Source organism: Passer montanus, unplaced genomic scaffold (genome assembly GCF_014805655.1).
Source record: "Passer montanus isolate IOZ18808 unplaced genomic scaffold, ASM1480565v1 scaffold44, whole genome shotgun sequence".
In the NCBI taxonomy this organism is placed as follows: Eukaryota; Metazoa; Chordata; class Aves; order Passeriformes; family Passeridae; genus Passer; species Passer montanus.
The window spans coordinates 6611591-6631443 of NW_024369262.1; the positions used below are offsets into that span (position 1 = coordinate 6611591).

The 19853-nt window shown below is 45.0% G+C and overlaps 1 protein-coding gene across 1 annotated transcript; it reads right to left on the bottom strand.

Annotated features, from left to right (window-relative positions):
* Positions 1–334: 334 nt before the first annotated feature.
* On the bottom strand, positions 335–16272 carry NOS2 (nitric oxide synthase 2). The gene is made up of 26 exons (XM_039720762.1): positions 16088–16272; positions 15349–15445; positions 14647–14769; positions 14408–14556; positions 12798–12960; positions 12312–12403; positions 11811–11952; positions 11269–11408; positions 10542–10716; positions 10126–10227; positions 9344–9538; positions 8914–8996; positions 8464–8608; positions 8128–8232; positions 7925–7974; positions 7655–7829; positions 7065–7197; positions 6569–6647; positions 5946–6124; positions 5164–5327; positions 4189–4399; positions 3781–3868; positions 3311–3432; positions 2657–2805; positions 1799–1993; positions 335–1291 (listed from the first exon to the last, which is right to left on the bottom strand). Exons 1-26 carry the CDS (start codon positions 16192–16194, stop codon positions 1211–1213), a joined length of 3444 nt encoding a protein of 1147 aa, XP_039576696.1. The 5' UTR covers positions 16195–16272; the 3' UTR covers positions 335–1210.
* Between the last annotated feature and the right edge of the window lie 3581 nt (positions 16273–19853).

Here is a 19853-nt window from a genome sequence, read left to right on the forward strand (position 1 = left end):
ATAAAGAAATAATAAAGTTAATTCTCAATTATACTTGAAGGGCAGAAGTGTTTCCTTTAACAAACAAACCACACCAACCCCAGTCCCCAAGCACAGAGGCTCTGCCCTAGCTGTGGCTGGAGCAGTTTGGTGTTTCCCTGCTCAGAGTTGTACCCCACAGCTGCCCCAGGAGGCACCAGCATCGGGGTCCCTGTGCCTGGGAGAGCCACAGCACACAGGAGCAGCCAGCACTCACCCCAGCAGAGACAAACCCAGCACAAAGGGAGCATTTCCAGCCCTGCCAGCTGCCCTGCAGCACTCAAAGGCATCCAAAGCCCCAACCCGACAGGAACATCTCACACTTGCCTGGCAGTAACAAAAATGCAGAACTGCTGATAGGCAGACTGAAACTCCTGGAGATGCCTCAGCTCAGGAGGAGCCAAGCCCACCTCACCACAGCCTGAGCTGCTTGTTACCTCTGCCTGTGCAGGCTGGAGCCAAGAGCAAGAGGAGCTAACTGACCCACACGCTTTGCCTCCATATAAAGACAGATTTTATTACAAACAAATCAAGTAAACCAGAGCATAGAATTCAAATGTACAAAGTGCTTTGGAATTTTTGGAACCTTCCTGCTATAGGCTCTGTAACAACAGCAGCTGATGTTCGTGTACCTGAGTTCCCCACTGCTACCTGCTGAGCAGACACATCGAGGTGGATGCAGCAGGTGTTGCCACCTGGGGACCAGCACATTATTATTTCATTTGCAAACTTTGCTCCAGATCCAGGCATGTGGCCAGACAAATCACAGCAACACAACCAAGCACTCACTTGCTTTCAAGTGAAGATAGTATGCCAGTAAACCAATCTGATGTAAATAAGGTAGCAAAGATAAACAATACATAAAAAAAAATATTTCAGCTCTAGCTAACTTAGTACAAAACTGTAGATTTTCCTTGTGTGTATAAAAACCACCAGATTATACTAGCATAGGTGGTATTAAAAAAATAATTTGCACTTTCAGTATTAAGATGATGTATTAAAATTTCAGAATAAATAGCAACAAAAGTTAAATTTAATATTTTACTTAATTAAGGCTGAAGTTTAAGAGCCAAATCCTACAATCCTATACACATGCATGATTGAACAAGTATAAGAAGGAGGATTTGACTCTGTTTTTTGAAAATAACAACAAATGTGCAAGTATTGTCTAAAACACAAGTGGATTTGTTCTTCAGCTGGTGGGTTGCAAAGCTCTTTTGACTTCATGTGGGAACACAGCCCCAAATATATCTTCATGGTATCGCTTTTGGCTCTGCAAAAAGAAGGACACCCAAGAGATGAATGAAATGCTGCCAGCCACTCCTTATCCATCAGGTCAGTGACTAAAAGGCCTTTTGCATCTGTAGCACTGGTTGTGTGCAGACTTTTGCTACTGCCAGTGAAAGGGAGCTCCCTGAATCCTGGGCACAAATGCACCAGGGTGAGTTCTGATAACAGGAGGGTCTGAAAAAGCAGCAGCCCAGCCCCAGGTTCTTAGTGATGGGCCCATGAAATCCCTGATCTCACTTTTCCTCTGTTGGTTCAATAAAGCCTCAAGCTCCTGGTGCTCCCAACACCCTGCAAAGGGATCCCCAGGACCCCCCGTGTGAGAGCAGAGCCCCCCTCTCACCCTGCCTGAACAGGAGCCGCGCTGGCAGTGCCGGGCACCGAGCTGCTGGCTCAGAGCCCGCTCCCCGTGCGAGCACAGCCGGGAGCTGGGGCAGCCACAGCCCGGGCCTGCCTGTGCCCACGGGCTGAGGGACACCGGCCATGGGAGTACCTTGAGCTGCTGCAGGTGCTCGTGGGCCTGCTGCGGGCTGAGGCGCAGGCCCCGCGCCAGCAGCGCGCGCAGCGCCGCGCCCACGTCCCGCGCCATGCGCACGTCCCCGCACACGTACACGTGGCCCTGCTGCCCCTGCAGCACCTCGCACACGCGGGCCTCCAGCTGCGCCTGCAGCACGTCCTGCACGTACACCTGGCAAACAAAACAGCAGCACGGCTGGATTCTGCAGTGCTGCTGTGGCTGCTGGCCCCTCTGAGCCCAGCGTGGGTCTGCGCACCAAGGCTCTGAGGGCACAGCTCTGCCCTGCACCACAGCAAAGGTGACAAATGTCTTCAGATTTGGAAGCTGGGCCTGTCTCTTTATCAAACTTGAGCAGACAAAGATTCTTCTACATGCCAAACTCTCCTAACTGCCAGGAGAGCTAAAAAGAGGATAACTTTTATTCTGTTGTAGTTTTTCCCAGTCAAGATTCTTCTACATAAAATTGATTTCCATGGTCACCATGTCATTGAAATGGGGGAAAATGGCCAGTGCCAACTCATTTTTAACTCATGAGTTAATCAAATCCTGCAAAATACAAGGTTTCTGAAAATGTTCCAGTTCTAGTTCCAAAGGCTGTTTGCACTGGACGTGCCTCTCTATGGCAGTGAGGGGTTATATTTATAGCAATTTATAGCACAGCTTGCTTGTGCTGGAATGTACAGGATTTTCCTTCATTTGAAGGAGCTCAAACCTGCACACAATACACTGAAGCAAAATGCTAACATTTTTTTAAGAACAAACAGAGCCCAGACCTTAACTTGAGGGATGTTTCTGGAGGAGTTAACCCTTAAAGAACAAAGGAACCAGCCTTACTTTCTCTTGGCCAGGCAGTCTGGAGTAAGCTGTGTAGACATCTCTGAGGACTCCCCTCCTCTTCATCTCCTCAGTCTCCTCCCTGTAGATGTGATCCAGGTCTGGCCGCCGGCAGCCGAACACCAAGGTCATGTCCCCTCCTCTGAGCCCTGAAACCCGCGTGGGACAGAGACAGCTGAGTGCCTGCGCAGCCACTGGCACACAGGACTGGCACACAGGACTGGCACACAGGACTGGCACACAGGACTGGCACACAGGACTGGCACACAGGCTGTGCCCTCCAAAGAACCCCTGCCCACGGGAATGGTCCCTGGGGGATGGACTGGCTGTGCCAGGGCAGCGCCCGCTGAGCCTGGGGGTGCCAACCTCTGCAGGGGCTCTTGGCTGGTGTTGGTGGGTGTCTGTGGCTGCAGAGCCCTGGCTGCAGCCCCGGGGGTGTCTGTGGCTGCAGCCCGGGGGTGTCTGTGGCTGCAGAGCCCTGGCTGCAGGACTGGGGCTGTCTGTGGCTGCAGAGCCCTGGCTGCAGCCCCGGGGGTGTCTGTGGCTGCAGCCCGGGGGTGTCTGTGGCTGCAGAGCCCTGGCTGCAGCCCCGGGGGTGTCTGAGGCTGCAGCCCGGGGTGCCCCTGAGCCAGCCCTGCCAGGTCCCTGCAGTACCTCTGTGCTCCAGGTCGTAGAGGCGCTGCAGCCAGAAGCTCCTGAAGGGGGCAATGCCCGTGCCCGAGCCGATCAGAATGCAGGGCTTGGCCGGCTCCTCCGGGAGGTGGAAATCATCAGCGCTAAAAGGCAACAATGTGTTAATGAGGTAACTGGTCCGGAATGACTGAGCAGCACAGCCCAAGTCCCCGGTGTGACAGCAGCAGTGGGGCTGAACTGGGTGCTCCTGTTCCCTGCCCTTTCCTTGCTCTGCAGTGGAGAATGGGGTCAGAGCAAGAGAATTATTTCAGAATTTTCTAATGATTTGTAACTTTACTAAATGTAAGGCATGGTAACAGATCTAATCTCTGGAAGACAGGGAATTCCCTCTCTTCTCAGACCCAGCTGTTCCAAATTCAACTCACCAATCCCTTGAAAATATGCAAAGGAAAACCCACTGCAGAAGCTGAACCATTTGTTTATTTCCTTACCTGCGGATGAAGCAGGGAACGGTTCCATTGAGCTCTATTGTGTTCAGCCACGTGCTGCAGACTCCGTGGTGCAAAGGCCCTTCTCCATCTAAAAGCAGAGCAAGGCAGAACACCTCTGATAGCACCCAAAAGCCCTCTGTTTTTAAAAAAGCACACTTTATACTTAAAATTATAGCTTTAAAATAAATGTGTGTCTAGTAATGATTTATAAAACGTGGATACACTGATGATGGTGCATGTTTTAGCAATCTTGGCCCAGGGGGAACACCTGCCCTGCAGGTATGACAACACAAATTCTTTATTACAGATATGCTTCATGCTGTATGGCAGACAGGTTTTTTTTCCTGAACCACAGCGTAGTCTAAATACCATTTAATTAAGAGAGAGATGAAAACAACAGTTCGTTACCTCTTGTCCTGTAGTTTACAACTGCAACTGTCAGATGAATCTCTCTGGCTGTCAAGTCACAGGAGGAGCTGACAGAATAGTACCTGGGCTTCAGAAGGGGCAGCTGGGTCAGCAGGAAAGCTGTGGAGACCTCAGCAGAGGGGAACTCCTCCAGCACCTCCAACACGTTTGGGCTGTTGTAAAACTTCCATTTATTGTATTCTTCTGTGCTCTAAAAGCCAAAGGGCATCACCACAACATTACCAGGTCATACTGAGCTCAGGAGAGCAGGTGCATTTGAAATGTCACTTAGACATTAAATAAGATTCCTACTTTACATTCAATTAAATATGCAGGTAAATCAACAAAGAGTTCTCAAAACTTTGCCAGGACCAATACTGGGGTTTCCTAAGAAAGAGTTTAATTTTGAACACAGAAGTTCAGAACCCCACTCCAATGTTCTCAGACACCTGCTCTCTCAGTGAGGATGCAGAAACTGCAGTAGAATTCATTTCTCAGCTCCCTGTCAGGGCACATCCATGAAATTGTGCAGTCCCAGGTCCTGACCCCTTCCAAGCCTCCCTGAACCTGGTAGGAGGAGCCAGCACTCACTACGCCTTTGAGTCATTACTTAAAGCCACATCCCTCTGACTCTCAGGGTAGCAAATTCTCTGACAAAAACGTGTGCCAGCTGCCCTGCAGCCCCTCCACATGCAGAGTGTTAAAGGATGTCTCAGCAGAAACCACGGCGAGGCAAGAGAGGCAGGCGGGCAATGACCCACCCAGAACCACACAGGAAGCACAGATGCTGCTCCCACACCCAAGCTGAGCCTCAGACCCCTCCTTCTCTCACCGTGGCCAGCTTTCTAAGACCACAGAATGTGTAACAGAGGCATAAAAATCCCTCACTGCAAAAATTCTGAAGCTTCTGCTACAAAGGGTATCAGAGGGCCCAGGGGACAGCAGTGCAAGCAGAACTCCAGCCCTAAGGCTCACCTGACACAACACCTGCAGCCTCTGCTTGTCTCCTTCTGCTGTCACCAGCTGGGACAGCTTTCTTAGCAGCTGTTGGGAGGGTGGAGTGGTGATATCAAGCAGGTATGTCAAAGCCTCAGGTAGTGTGCAGGCTGGAATCTTTTTGTGACTTGCCCAGTACCCACCTGGAAATGAGGGACAGAAAAGGACACCTAGCAACACCTGAGGTATTGGACAGCTGTAGAGCTTTGCAAAACCCAGTGTCCTTCAAAATACCCCTTCAGGTGAGGTGCAGCAGGTCTAGACCACAGGCCCCTTCTGAAAGAGGTCATTGTGAGGTTTTGAACATTTTGTAAGGGGAAGATCTGACACAGAAACTTCATGACAACAAAACACCATTTGGAAAGGCACAGTCTTTCATTTGGGGAAACCATCTTTCTGGGTTCCAGAGTCCTATTATTGTTCCTACTAATATGGGAAAGATGGGCAGGACATGTATGTCTATTTTAGGATTTTACATGTAGCAATAAGCAAACTGCTGATTAATTTAATTGCAGTCAATGGCCAATTCAGCAACTGAATTAGTGTCACCTCAGGTACCTCTGCAAACCCTGGTGAAGTCATGGTTTTTCCAGAAAGGGCAAAATCAGAACCAAGAATTATAACTAAAAACCAGCAACAAAATCCTATTGAAACTCGAGAAAAGGATCACAGAATCAAATTCAGTCAGCAAAAATTCTTAGGAATTTTAAAGGAATCTGTCCAACATCCTCTGCTGTTTTGTCTAAAGAGACCCAGCTTACCATCAATGCAGGTTTCAAGCCTGACAGTCTGGTCAGCTGGAGGGGCATCCTTGACACGTGCAATAATGCCATGGACTAATTCTGCCTGGTTGCCTGGGAAAATCCCAATGTGCTCCCCAGGAAGGTAGTGCACTTCCTGATTAGTCTCACAGTGAAGTTTAACCAGAATGGTGACACGACTGCATAGCAAAGAAAGAAAATGAGACAGATCTTGGTTACATTGACAGGATTTCCATTGGATTGCACATGAAAGGAATAAATCTGCAGTGGCACTTGGCAAGGGCTCCCTTGTGTGCATTACCAAATACCAGACCAGCTTAGGGCTTCACAGAGACTTAAACAAATCAGAGTCCAGGCATGTGAAGTACTTGTATCCAAACAAACTGGGAGCTGAAGTTCTGCTTGGTCTGTGCAGTACAGAATAAACATGCCTGGAATCAGCCAGTGGAAGTGCTGCCCCACTGCAGACTGCACAGCTCACATGCTTCTGCTAAGGACAGGACAAAAATCCAATATCTTTTGTAATAACTGCAGGGAGAAGATGTTTATATCCAGGCACTTCAGATGTTTAAGCTTTTGATAAAATGTAGTATTGCAATATTCAAAAGAATGAGGTAGCATACCTGGACTTCGAACTTTGAAGATTCTGCCTGAATTTCAGCTTCATGGGAATTACATCCTTGGCATGAATGTTTGCAAGAGCTGGTGAGAAAAGAAGACGTGACTAATTAATTTGATTATTAATTAATAACCAAGGTTACTGATGGTAACCTTGTGATTAGGTTTGTTTAAAATGCCTTCAAACAACACGCAGAGGAGAACTGAACCATGCTTGCCCCAGAAAGGGACCAACCACCAGCCATTTGTGTGTGCCCCATTCCCTGACTAAAAGCAGTCCATCTCAGCTTTTGTTCCTCTGGGGCTGTACAAGTGTGTGATAGTTCCAGTGCTACTGTGCTGGGAAAGATAACACACAATGGAAACCAGTGTCTTTTTAAATCTCACCGTGTACCTCATGATATGCATTCTACAATCCAGCAGGGCCAAGAGCACTTCTGGAAAACCTTCAGAGTGCAGCCCCTCTGAAGCAGCAGAGGGAGGGGAAGGTGGGAGCAGTACCTTTAGCCAGGTCCATGGGCTGGGAGTCCTGCACTAGCCTGTAATTGGTAGGGTCCCAGCTTTCCTCAGAGGTGTAGATCGCAGGCAACTGAATACTGTGTCTCCCACGGACATTAAAAATGTCACAGGCAGCCTAAATTAAAAAAAAAAACAAACCAAAAATAAAGGCTATTGACAGTAAAAAACCCCATTCTTAGCATTATCATAACCCTAATAAGGAGCTATCAGTTTCACACACTGCTGGTTTTTACTGCCTCTGGTGTGTGGGTTCTGTGAGTTCAGAAAGATTCCACTTCTATAACAGTATAGCCAAAAAAGATCTACTGCAAAAAATGTTTGATGCCACACGTGTTCATACTGAGCATTCCATTATCCAAAAGGCTGCACACTATTTTTTGTGGATATTAAAAAATAATAGAAAAGGGACCCAGTTCCCTCTCCTTGTTAGACAAGCAGTAGAGAAGAGGGAAGTTCCAAATTCAGATATAAATGCAGATGTTTGGTTTCCTTCATTTTCCCTCATTTTTATGGGAACTGAACTAAAATGAATGGATGGGTGACTAGAATATGAGATGCATTTCTCTATTCACCTGGAAAGCACTGACTGCCCAGCTGCGGAAAGCTTCTTCTTGCCCATTGAGTTCATCCCCTTCACCCACTGGAGTGAGCTGGGAAGCCCCAAGCTGGGCCAGCTTTTGGTCAATGGCGTGAGCAAAGCCACAGAAATCTGGGTACATGCTGGACCCCAGACCAAACACAGCATACCTGAAGAAGGAGATGAAAAGAAGATTGCTGTGTTATGCTATATGGAGTGCTAAAGGACTCAATCACATGCAAACCAAACAATAAAGCATTTTTACCTAATTTTATTTCTCAGCAGTTTCAGTCTGAGCAAGGAGTCCTTCAAGGTCTGCATAAAAATACATAAAATACTTAAGTTAGAAAAATACTCTGAATATTCTGATCTGAAACCTGATCCATATCTTACTGAAGGACATGAGATAAATGAAATGTTTGTTTTTGGTGAGCTGAGTCTCTTACACACTTGTGAGGTGAACATTACCTTTCCGTTACCTGGAGCATCTCCATTTCCAAAAGTGCTAGTAACCACTAAAAGAAGTGTTTCTTTTTCCAGGTCACAAATATTGTACTCATCCATGCACAGGATCTGGAAAGAATAAAGCTCATGAGACATTGCTAGCAGACATAAGAACTAGTTTTAGATATTTCAGATGTCCACTGACCAAACTCACGCGGCATTATGCTAAATGAATACAAAATCAAAGTTCTAGTCCAACTGGTATTTACAGAACATTCCAAACACAGGTGTGGAGAATGGAAAAGCCTGCAGAAGCCAGCCTCCTGTCTCCACGAGGTGTGGCTGCTTTGCAGGGCTCACCTTGGTGCTGAAGGCACAGCTGAACAGGCTGCACAGGTTGCTGGCCAGCGTCTCCGACTTGCCCGTCTCCGTCGCGTACATCACGGTCACCTTGGCCCTGGTGGCCACTGCCCCTCGCATGAGTGAGGAGGCAAAGAGCACAGCCCTGGGGAAGAACAGTCACAACTTTTAATGGAGCTACACTAAGTCAGGTTGATTCACAAACAAGCTAGGAAGGACTGGGCTTGAGCATGGCTTTTCTTTGGAAGATGGTTCATAAGCAACACACTCTAGTTAGCCCTGAGTAAGAACCTTAGATAGGAATGTTACCTCAGGGTGGACAGGTAAGGCTATGATTCAAACCTCTCAAGTGGTCCCTACTGTAATAATTTTTTTAAAGAAGTAGAGCAGAAACATTACAAGAATAGAATAGTTGGACAAAGCATGAAGAATCTTATTTGAACAACTTACTTTGCCAAGATGCTAAACTTTATTTCTTTTTTCTTTGGTCTCCGGGTCTCATCATGCCACACATGTGTTTTCCACGCATCCACCTTTAAAGAAAAAGAAGTTATGCTTTATGTAAAGAATGCAAAATAGTAAATAAACAATTTGTGTATCTTTAAGGGGCCAGATCAAATAGAATCTGTATATGCAATCCACTGATTAAAAACATGGTGTCAGTCTCTGTTGCACTAAACTGCATTTTACTTAAAGCCAGAGAATTGAACAGAACTAACAGCATGTCCCACATAAAATAGCTCCTGTCTGCTGCTTCTGAACCTGTCTAGTGAACTTTCATGAACCAGGGCTTGGCACCCAGACTCCCTCAGGTCCCATATTGCATCTGCACCGCTGAGGTTGTCTGCTACAGTCGGTTCTTCTCTTTGATGATGTGTACCTGGTAGTAATAGAAGGGAGTGAGGACATAGTTCAACATCTCCTGGTGGAACACGGGGGTTATGCTGCCTGACATGGGAGGCACGATCCACACCCAGTCTGCGGGGCAGCCGCCGCGCGCGCGGTACTCGCTCTGCATGTACTTCAGGAAGGACTCAGAGGCCGAGTGGTGATCCATGATGGTCACGTTCTGCTTCTACAGCAATGGCAGGGAGAAAAACACGCATTGAAAGCCCTATTCTGCCCTTCTGCCCGGTGTGGCTACAGTAATCCTCCTGCTTTGGTCAATATTCCAAGGACTTTACTCAGAGTAAAGGGAGTATTTTATGGGAAATAAATACTATCAGCAGTTACTGTAAAGATACAGATTGAGGTGCGGGCCTTTGATTAAGAATTCTTAGATCTTTCCTTTAACATCAGCATTTTACCTCTGCAGCACTGGGAGTGCATGCTGCAAAGCCTCTGACTCACTTTTTCCCACTTTTCATATTGTCATGATATGTTAAACTGAAATTGAAAATAACATATACTAATCCAATGGCTTTACATAGGTTTTGAAACATAGATAAATGTGTTAAAAGAATGGAAAATCTTTCCCTTAACTTCATGTGCTTCTTTCTCTTCCTTCTGCTTTTACCTGTGAGGAAATATGGATTCCTCCACTTTCTCAGGCGAAAATCAAGAACAACTCTATTGGAATCATAATGCCATCTCCATTGAGTGAGAGGAAAAAGGGACAGTGAGTGTTCAGTGTCTTTTCAGATCTCACACTCAGTGACTTACCTGGAAGCTGTGCAGCACAGCCACATTGATCTCTACAACAGCTCGGTCCTTCCATAATGATGACAGTTTGTTTGTTTCCAGCCCCATTCTCCTCCCTACCTCCTACATGTGATAAAGAGAGAGAAAAGGGAAAAGCAAATTTACTATATGGAACTTAGACCCTATGATTTCTCAGCCTCATCACCTTTGTATCAGGAAAAAGTTGTGCAGAAGGCAAGAGAGTCAGTCTCATGCTGGGGAAAGTGATGGCAGCAGAAACACCTGACATTAAAAGTAAACTGGAATTTGGAGTTGTGGTTCTTGAGGGTGTTCCAGCTTCACAAAGCAGGAAGCGGTTCTCTCCCATCCCAGTGAACACTGCCAGTGTCCTTTCCCCAAGCCTCCATGCCCAGCCCAGCTGGCCTGCAGCAGGTCACCTTCAGGACGTTGTAGCGCTGCGCGTCGCAGAAGTCCCGCACCCCGATCTCGGTGCCCATGTACCAGCCGTTGAAGGGGCACGCGGTGAACTCCAGCCCTCCCACCTCCAGCAGCATGCTGGCCACGGCAGGCAGCGCGTACCACCTCAGATCCAGCTCCTTGAACCACTCGTACCTGCCCAACAAGCAGTCTGAGTTATTATTTGGGCGTCTTTTCCTTGAAAAGCAGAAAAGCCCAGGAAGAGAAAGAGTACCAGTTCTAGGAGGAACCCCTGGACCAGGGTCTGCAGAAACTCACAGCAGTTTTCAGTGCAGTATTTGGGAATCAGCAGCTACAGGAACTGCAGAACCATATTACAGAGTTCTGCAATCTGCAGGCCAGTCCCAAAACAAACAGGAAGAAAAAAGCAATGAGAGAAAGGCAATAAACACTGTTATGAGTGCAGTGTTACATGTGTATTACATTAGCATAAGAAATTAGGATTTTTAAAATTCTGAATATAATTGAAATGTAGATTGAGAAAAAAGTTTTCCAACAAAACGGTCATTTGCTTCCTTAATTTAAATCTCATTTCATTGTTCTAACAGGTATTTTATCTTTCAAGACGATTTACCATCATTTCATCCTGACAAAGAACTCATGAAACAACTGCCACAGGCACAGCCCAATAACCTGCCAAGGTGAGGCAGAGGCAAAAATGCAATTATCTAAATCTTGTGTGCTTACTTTGGATGCTCCATGGGCACTTGGAGGACAATTTCTGGAGGTAATTCAAATATTTCTGGGTCTTGGCCATTTGCTTGGAGAACAAGTGGAAGTACATCAAAGCGGCCATATTTCGGCTTCCACCCAAGCTCGATGCACAACTGCAAATACAGAAAGCACATTTTGTGTTCTTTTCAGGTTTCCCCTCCAGACCTGAAAGCAAAAGAATTTTAACCCTCTGAAACCTACTGAGGTAAATTCTAAGTGAGAAAGGTTCTCTTCGCCATTCAAACAATGTTGAGCCATGCTGATGAAGAGCAGGTTGTGTGCCTGGTTGTGTCCCCTGACAGTATTAGCTCACCCTGTTCTGAGATGGAGGGCAGCACTTTTGTATCAGAACTGTAGGAAATTATTGTTCCAGCCTGCACCTGGAACTTGTGGGGCAGAACATCCCCTTCACTCCTCACCTCCCTACCACTCTGCATCCACGTGCGAGGAAGGAGCCCCAGGGAGGTGGGTTAGCCACCATGGGAAGCAGCTGTGCTGGTGAGGTGGGGCTGTACCTGAGTGAACTCCACAGAGGCAGGGTCTCCGAGCACGGAGCCGTCTGGCCTCTGGTAGCCCGCGTAGCGGATCAGCTGGCTGTTCCACACGCGGAAATCGTGCTGCCCGTCCGTCCTGGGCGGGAACACCGTGATGGCTGACCTGCCCGGGACACAGGAAACATCCTCACTGCTCACACAGAAACTGGCACCAGCAGAAAATGTTTTACATTTCTAAAATGAATAGCAGTGGAAAAAAAAATCATTCATCCTCTTTATCCACCTCCCCAAGTCTTCAAGTCATCTCTTTTCCCGAGGAATTGCAAAAAGTTTTGTAAGATCAGCCATAAAAGTTATAAATTTTCAAGATGGCTGATGGAAGACATGAGAGGAAAATTTAAGTACCAGGAAAATTAAGAGCAGAGACAAGTTGTCAAAATGTTTAGATAGATCATTTCATGTGTTTTTGATGCCAGATCTGGATGTGATTTTTGTTGTTTAAAATTAAAATTAGAGACCTACCTTATATTACCATTGTTTGTGGCATACTGAATATGATGACAGATATGCTCAAACATTTCCTTGGCTGTTTTACAGTCCCGTGCATCAAACACCTGTGTGTTTCCAAAAGAAATGTAAAGAAGAAGTCTTATTTTGAAACAGCAATGCATATTTTTCCTATGCACTTAAGGAATGGAAAGATTGTGGCTCCACTAGGAAAGGTTCATTTTAATAGTTCTTATATGCATCATTTTCACCCATAACAACCCACCAAGGACCAAAACATGTACCAGGTTCCATGACACACCTGGTTCCTACACTCACACTGCTACACATTTTCATTCAGCCAGGAAAGCAGAGAACTACAAGGAAGCCAATCTCCTGACATGGACAGGAGGGAATCCTCCTCAATGGAACAGTGACCTGCTCTAGCAAAGGCCAGGCCATTGTTCTGAGTCACAGCAGAGGACTCTTTGGCTACAGCCTGGGTGCAGCTGCACAGCTCACCTGCAGGTTGGACCACTGGATCCTGCCGATGCACCTGGGTGCATTCCTCCAGGCCTGCTTGGCAGCAAAGGTCAGCTCCTCCTTTGTCAGCTGGTAGGTTCCTGTTGTTTCTATCTCCTTGGTCACTGCTTCCAGCCGGCCCAGCTGTTCGTTGATTTTTGGCCTTTTGAACAGGAAACAGCCATGAAAAGAAACAATGAGAATTTCATTCAAAGTGCAGACATTCTCTTTATATTTTGCCTTCAGGATTTAAGACTTGTCCTTATGGAGTGTAAGGACAGAGCCTACTGGCCCCATTAAGAAACTAACACACTAGAAATTTAATAGTGACACCATCCTTTCACCAGCCAATACATGCATGGACTGGCCACAAGCTATTCCGTGTAAGTTTTTGGTTAAAATTTGGATTTTCTAGATGAATTTGAAAAAAATCACAAGGAAATAAAAAACAGAGAACAGGTGAGTTTCAGGGCACATGTGGGCTGAGAGTGACTGTCCTCTAAAGATCCATTGTGTTTACAAGGCCACAGCTCTTCTGAGTAAAGTAAGTAAGATTTTCATTCCTAAAGGGAAGTGCTGAGCAATTCCTTTGTCAAGGAAACCAACACTAAAATTCTTGAGTTTGATAACAGACAGTGAAGTCAAAACATTAGAAAATATTTATCACAGCAGAGACAAAAATTGTTTTGTTGTCTTACAGACAGAATGAAAATAGCCTGCACTGTCTGAGAGTTTTCACATTTTCAGCAAGATGAAAGATCAAGGGCAAGCATATGAGATAGTGTAAACCAATGTGATCAAACAGCCATGAGCAGAGACACAGGGATGTGCAAATACAATAGGCTGGTGAGGACAGCCTGTGTGTAATACAGGGACTTTCAGAAAGATTCAGGGGGAAGAAAGATTTTAAAGTAGTTCAAAGTGTCTAAAGAAGTGGCCATTATGTGGCTGAGTCCCTTTGAAAGTTTGATAATGTTCTCTAATGGGATGAGCAAACACTGAACTGTTGCTTGAAATCTCATCATGTGGAATGTCACTGCAAGCCCTTGGACATCAAGCAGCTGTTCCAGCATTTCCTGCACAAGATGCCCCTGCACCATGGCCATTTTTGTGACAACACAAACCCCTCTCAGAATGCTCACTGAGCTTATGCTGATAGCACAGAGCAAGGGTGAGAAGCTACACTGGCCTTCCAATCTTTGGCTAAAGCCTTGAGAGGAACACAGAGAAAAGCTACTTGGAACAGCACAAACAAAAGGCATTTTCCACACTGAGACTGATGTGAGTGCAGCTATTCCCAAGAAAGCAGAAGGTAATGCTCTGGCAGAGTCCTCAACGTACTGGAATGCAGCACACTCCAAAGGGATGGAGCTGAGGAGTGCATGGTCCAGAGTCCTTCCCTGTGTTCCCAAGGCCTTGGATTGGCAGATGGAGCACATGAAGTGCAATGACAGGTTTATCTGGCATTTTTAACAGTCCTTACATATTTTTGAATGCATGCTATGTAACAGGAGAGTTACCAAGAGCTGTGAAGAAACCAAACCCTCCTGGAGGCTCACAGATAGACAGGTAGGTAGAGGATTTTATACCCAAAAACCAAGTTCACCTACTCTTTAAATGAACTGTAGTATTGCTTGAGGAAGTCTATTGCCTGAGGCAAAAGATCCTCTAGTGGAACTGGCCCATCTCTGGTACCTCTCACCAGGCCCTTTGGGGTCATGATCGACCCTTGGCAGGCCTTGGTCTGGCAATTGATAACCTGAAAAACAATCAAATGTCAAAAAACAATGTTGCACTCTGCGTATTTTAAAATTTATGAAAACTCCCTGTTCATATTTCCATATTTTACCTCTTTTGCAGTCAGGTGTAGTGTGTCAAGAAAGCTGGATCCATTTTCCAAGTTTCTTACTTTTACATGTCTTGGACATCCTGATATTTGGTTTGAAACTTTGATGTCCTTTGGAGGGAGATTCTGGGCAGAGAACAGACAAAAATGCATACTGTCTTCAGAGCTATTGAATATCTTTCAGTTTCCTTTTATATTTAAAGTTAACATCAAAATATTTCAGTTTAAATTCAATAAATTAGATATAAATGTGATCTGCTCCAACATGACTATTTGACTACAAAACTACTGAGCTAATCTACAGTTTGATATGAAATGAGGAAAAAAGTATTTTTGTACTAATCAAACAGAGTCTGCCACTGCAAATACCTTTATAATTTCAGTAAATCCTCTGAGTATCTGTGAGCATTATAATCACAGTCTCAGGAAAACACTGAACCAGTTTCAGAGACAGGACAGGTTTGTTACTAAAGGTTTTCAAAGGCATATAAAGGAATCAGGCATCCCAGTCCTCGTGGGATCACCTCTTCCTTTGAGTCTTATCAGTGCTCCATTTTCGCAGAACAGAACTTTCACCCAAAGATGTCCCAGAGTCCCAACTCCTGCCACCACAGTCAGACCTCTCAGGAGAAGGTGGAGCAGCTGTGAGCAGCAAGCACCACTCATGTGAACTGCCACCATCAAACAATGATGCTGGGAACAGACCTGTCCTCCCTCACTGGGCTTTGCTGAAGTTATGACAGGCAGCCTCTCCATCTGCTTCTTGCTGGGATTGTGCAGCTTGGCATCATCCTTTTCTGAGCTTCAACAGAGAGAAAGAAAAGTCAGCACAAGGCAACGTCCTTTGTGTTAGGCTTTGCTTTCAGCAGCAGCAGGAGATGCTCAGTGCTGTCTCTGAAATATGTGCTGAGCCATAACCCAGCAGGGGCAGTGGGCAGGAACCAGCAGAAAAGGCACAGCACCCCCTTCCCAGAGCACTGGGTGGAAGGGAAGGAAGGAGGCAGGGTATGAAACCTGAAATAACTAACACCCTGAAGGCTGAGAAATTTAAGATGCATGTGCAACTTATTTTATACAGTGTTGTGTATGAACTGCATCACAGTACTACTTCACCAACTTAATTACAGTATAAATAATCACTTTGCTATTTTTATAGCATACACACCTCCTGAGATTTGGAATACATGAAACCATGTTAACTCACCAAATAAATTTAAGACTATGAAAGAGAAAGCAAGATGATTTATATCCTCAATGACTGTTTAACTTCAACACAAGTGTTTAATGTTCATTACCAAGTTACACCACCCAGAGACCCTCAGTTCTTTGGTTAATGTCAGTATTTTGGAAACACATTGCGGGTTTCTCCAGAACCCAAACCACTTAATATCTTCCCTTTTCAAATCAAAGATAAACTATGAAACCATTAAAACCAGGATCTTACCCATGGATCTTCCTATTTTTCTCCACGTTGTTGTTGATGTCCTTCTCTCTGGGGTACTGGCTCCTGGCAGCACGAGATTTGAACACAAACTGCCACGGGCACAGCATTTCGTATGGTTTTTTTGGTGGTTTTACTTCACTGTGCTGAAACCTTGTTTTGTGTGATGTGGGAACACTTCTAAGGACATAAAAAACCCAACAAGGTCAGTTTTTACCCAAGAGGGCAACTCCCTTTAACATCTCTCAGAAAGTCACCCACTAACTGATCTGATCTAACATCCTGTGTTTAAAATGAAAATTGCTCAATTCTTAGGATAGTGATACTAAAACTAACACTTTGCCAGTGTAATATGCAGCCATGTACTAATCTAAAACACTGGCAAGAGAATTTCAGATGACCCCTGGTTGTGTAAAGCAGCAAATATTGGTGTCAGAGCAGACCACAAGCTTAGAAAAGGGATGTGCAATGTTGCTGTGTCAATCACACAGTAATGAAAAAATCTTGTTCATATATGATCCTAACCATTGTGCAGTGTTTCCACCTGCCAGAGACAAACAGGATTCTGAGAGGCTGAAGTCTGTAGTTTTTAAGATATGTAGCACTTATTTCAATGTAACACATATTATTTACATAAGAGTGCACAAAGTTTATGCTATTCATTTTAACATACATTTTCTGCTCATTTCTGAACATAAGATGGATTTTGTGCTAGGGGTGTGACAGAAGAGAATGATCAAGCCAGTAAATTGCAGGGATAGAGAGAATTAGCCCCAACATTTGAATCTGGTTCATAACAGAAATCAAACCTGATGTTTCCAAGAAGTTAGAGACAAAGGAAGAAAAGAGACATTGTCACATATTCCTGATGTCAATTATGTCTTATTTTGATTACTTTTACAGTGAAAGTTAAATTTTTGCTGGAATCTGAAGATACTGTCTGATATAAGGTTACACAAGAAGAGAAATCCATCCAACTGTCTGTGCAGAAACTGCAAGGTGTTAGGACTGTTTGCTACTCCAGGTGAGAGAAATAATGTGTAATAAGCATTTATCGGCAGTCACAAAATAGGAAAAAAAATCTAAATTATTATTCTGCAACAAAAAATGCTGTGATGTGCTGTACAATTTTGTAAAATACAGGGAGAAAAGAGAGGAGAAATGGAGAGGGGGAAGAAAAGAAAGAAACAAAGAAGGAAAAAAAGAAAAAAAGGAAAAAAAGGGGGAAAAACCTCACACAAACATTAAAAAATACACAAGGATAAAAAGGTGGAAAAGGAAGAAAAGGAGGATAAGGAGGAAAAAGATAAAAAATAATAACAGGAAAAAAAGAAAATTAATAATAAAAAGAAAAAATAAGAAGAAAAAGCAAAAAGAAAGAGAGCAGACTCACATTTGCCTTCACTGGCACTCAGCAAGAAGCTGCCCTGTGTCCCGCCCCGTGGGGTTCTGTGGGTAGCACTGCCAGTGTTACCAGTTGCATGCACAAACCTTTAAATCAGCAGAAAGGAAGGACAAAGTTTTCAGAGCAGCTGGACAGCTTGGAACTAGAGCAGGAGACTGAGTCTGACACTTTGCTCCTAATACAGAAAAAAGATACAGTTTGCCATGTAATTAGTTTGCCTGTGAGTGGCAGTAAATGAATGACAGAATGAACACCTGGACATGGTGCTCCTTACCGTGCTTTTGGGAGAGGTGTCCAGCCCTCCAGGAGAGACTCCTCTCTCAGAGCTGCTTGCCTTCCAGCTCTCAGGCTCTGTATCCCTCCCAGGAGGCAAAAGCATTTTATAGTGCAGACCCTGTATGCAAAATAGCTCTGAGCAAGGCTGGACATGGACAGTGCAGCTGGGGATTCCCCTGATTCCTGTCGTGTCCACTTGGAGAAGTGGAGGGTGTGTGGCTGAGCAGCGTTACACAACCGAGTGAGGAGGGAGGCAGCGCCTGCTGCTCTCAGCATCCCTCCTTCCCTGCTGCTGCTGCACTCCTGCTGCTGCTCCTGGAAAGGGCAGGGAATCGCTCGGAACAGTTTGCAGCCTTGCACACAGGTTAAAAGGAAAAGAAATAAATGCTGGAGGGCCTCTTACAGCTTTCATCCCTGTGGCCAGTCTCCAGGCACCCTCCTGCACACCACCCATGGCTGTAGGAAGAGAGTGAGCAACTTCAAGGGAAATGTTACAGAGCTGTAGAGCTCTACAGTACAGGCCAGGAAAGCACTAACCATGTACTTATAACTAAGGACAGGAATTTTGAGTTTCACCTACACATACTTCCTTACTTTTTATCAAGTTTTAAAGGATCTATCTCAATAGAGTATTTGTAGAATTTCTTGCTCTCCAGAGCTCCCTGTTCTGCCTGTTGCTGCCTGTGAGATTTGTCCCTTGGTGCTTTTCCAAAGTGTTGGGAATACTGGAAGGAAACTGCAACTTCCTGAAGTACAAACCATGCCCACCATGCTTATGTGGGAATACCAGAGGGACAGCTGGATGAGGAAGATGGGATTGCTGGGCTGATTTGCAGTGTCAGACAGCATGTGGACATGTACCTTTTACAGAAGCAGGCTTCCCCCTGCAGTCTGGAAGGCAGAACCCCCCAGGACAGGGGACAGCAGTGCCCAGTGCTGCCAGGCACCTGCAGCCCACGAGTCTGGTGCCAGACAGTGCCCAACAAGGATTTTGACCTGCCTTATTTGTTCCTTCATATTATGTATGGCCATTTTAAGGAAACTGTTTACAAATTAAAGATGACTAATAAATCTGCTGAATAATGTGAATCAAATTAGGTACATTGATAACTAGGGAAAGATTTACAGTTGCTGACCAAAGATCTACAGAAATTAAGCATAAGGCAGCCAGAGAAATGAGGAAATGTGTGTTCTTTTCTCATCTGTCACTCTTTTACTGGGCAAGCTTGGGCAAGGTGTTTTCTTCTCTGTGTCTAGCTTCTCTATTTGAAAATGAATATTAGATGATTGTGTAAAGCATTTCTAGAGGCAAAGCAAGTGCTGTGCACACGTGTTCATGCACGAGATCCCCTGTATGCATCCCATCCAGGATTGCTAGAGATGAATCTCTTCATAAACAGACTTGAGTTTTCTGAGCATTCATCTGCTTGGCTTTATCAAGCCTGTGCTGCTTAGCATCCACTGCTCATGAATTTTCCTTTAATGTGGTGCCTTTCTTCTCACCAGAATTAGCAGGTGAATCCCTTTGTTTAAAATATTCCAGTCATCAGGCAGATGTAATCAGCAGGCAGAAATGATGTGTGAGAACTGTGCCACTCAATGCCATGCAAGAAAATTCTGCCTTTACAGTCTTCTTTTACATTTACTACTTTGTAACAGGGTTTAAAAAATTCTCTTTTCATCCTTTCCTTTCTTATTAACCTTTCTTCTATAGAACATGGGGAATCTTAATGTCTAGTACTGGAAGAAAGAATATATCTTAGTAGAAGTTTATTTGAATTCAGTGGGTTCTAAGCTTTCAGTATTCACCCTCCTTATTTCCCTGTGCTTGGGACTGCTGAAATCTAGGAAAGGTCATGTAGGGATTAGATATGAAAAATCAGATTTGGGATAACCAGAGGAGGAAAAACATCTTCCCTTAGGAGAGTTTGTAAAAGGATTGGCTCAGGTAGGTACAGCCATTCAGGGAACTGCTTAATCACTCCAGTTGTTCAAACAAGACCTGATTTTTTACTCACTTGAAATCAATAATAAAACTCCCTCTGTACAGTAAGAACAACAGAGAACCATTCAATCCTCAGGTGGATC